General features: G+C 35.8%; 1 protein-coding gene across 1 annotated transcript in view; it reads left to right on the top strand.

The window, feature by feature from the left end:
* The window catches only part of BUB3 (BUB3 mitotic checkpoint protein), a 10,642-nt gene that overhangs the window by 8,497 nt on the left and 369 nt on the right, over positions 1 to 1,776 (top strand). Inside the window, exon 6 of the mRNA XM_009892731.1 lies at positions 1,309 to 1,488. Within this exon, the coding sequence (XP_009891033.1) occupies positions 1,309 to 1,488 (180 nt within the window). The remainder of the gene's footprint in view (positions 1 to 1,308; positions 1,489 to 1,776) is intronic.

The raw sequence follows: 1,776 nt of genomic DNA, 5'->3' as shown, positions 1-1,776 counted from the left end.
TTCTTGAGGGAAAAATGGTAGTTTATTTTTCAAGTTTTCTGGATATTTCTCTCATTTTAAAAATTTTCTAGTCTTCAAAGTTTCATAATCAAATGCTGGGAAGAGGGGGGAAAAAAAAGGTGTTGAGGCTCCTTGTTCCAGGTTGATTTTAATAGTGAAGCTTAGGAATGTTTGCCACTGACATACTAGCATGTTATGTTTGTTTTTTTTTCTTGTGTTGTCTTCTTTTAAAAAATAACCTATTTAATGCATCACAATGATGTGTGGTTAAATAGCAAAACAAACACTGATTGCCCAAAGTTGCAGTAGAAGAGAGGAAGACAGAATTGGCAGTCACTCAGCAGCCTTTATGCATTGTAGCCCTAGGTTCTTCAACAGGCTGTGAACTGGGGCAGCATTAAAACTATATGAATGTAATTTTATATTTTTTTTTTAAACCCTGAGTCTGTGTCATGCACTCAAGAACCCATGATCCATTATCTAGGGGGGGGATTGTACAATTTTGATGATCATACAGCTGTTCTGTGTGGGTTAACATAGAGAAATACCACAGATACACTTTCTGAAGTGAAGCAAGAAGATTAGCTTTTTCTGACAAACTAATTTGGAAGGGAGTTTTCCTGTGTACATAGTGATAGTACAGGAATTGCAAGACCTAGTTACTTTTTCTTGAACTGGCATGAATGCTTTGTCCATTTTCAGTTCTAGTTATAGTAAAACAAGCTGATCTTCCAGATTGTATTGTGTTATGGATTTTAGAGAACCTTGCTATAGCTAGATATCATTACAGTCCTACTTCTGAAAAGGTCTATTGTGGGCTTAACTTGGAAGTTATAATAAGCATCTCGGGTTGCTCTAAGTCAGGGCTGTAATTAACTGGATAAGTGGACACCACTTATAATCAAGTTTCACTGAAAATACTATTTCAACTTGAGTGTTTAGTTGCTGGTATAATGCTCTGAACTAATATTACTGTAATTCTGAAACTAAATAGTCCCGTGAGTATCTCTAATATTTGGGATATTTATGTCCCATGTTTGGATCTGCAGGGGGTAATTAAAAGCCTCGCTGTCAGCTTTAAAACTATAGTGGAATGAGAATCTCTCAGCTTTTTTTCTGTATTACTGCCTTTGTAGAAGCAGATTTTGTTGATGATGCCATGGATCAGTGGTAACAATTTCTGGTTGTACACAGTTTACGACTTTTTACATTTCATTTATTTGAATTAGAGGGGTATAAGGTAAATTGTATTGCAATCTCTTCTCCAGTTGTAAACTTTGAAAATGTTTACCTCCAAATTTTTTTGGTAGGGTTATGTTTTAAGTTCTATTGAAGGCCGTGTTGCGGTGGAATACTTGGATCCAAGTCCAGAAATCCAGAAGAAGAAATATGCATTCAAATGTCACCGTTTGAAAGAAAATAACATTGAGCAGATTTATCCAGTTAATGCGATTTCTTTCCATAATGTCCACAACACGTTTGCTACAGGTAGATACTCGATTTTTTTATAACACTTGCATCAGTTCCTTTAGTTTTGATTTAAACAGGTCAGCCTTTACTTCATATGCCCTTACTTTTTAAGCATTTAAATTGTATTTCCTTCAACGAGCAGAGTTTTTAAATTATTTGATGCAGTGAGAGTTAATTGCTGTAACGGGGATATTGGGAAATACTCATTATGCTCTTTACTGAATTACACAGCTCTGCATAACCCTGTGTTTTTACTGATGAAGTAATTCTAGGTAGTTTTCTCTCTTCCTTCTCCCCGCCCCCCCC

This window comes from Charadrius vociferus, unplaced genomic scaffold (assembly GCF_000708025.1).
Source record: "Charadrius vociferus isolate BGI_N301 unplaced genomic scaffold, ASM70802v2 scaffold38, whole genome shotgun sequence".
Lineage (NCBI taxonomy): Eukaryota > Metazoa > Chordata > Aves > Charadriiformes > Charadriidae > Charadrius > Charadrius vociferus.
Note: the sequence above shows the minus strand (reverse complement) of the source record. Positions and strands in the feature narration are given on the sequence as shown.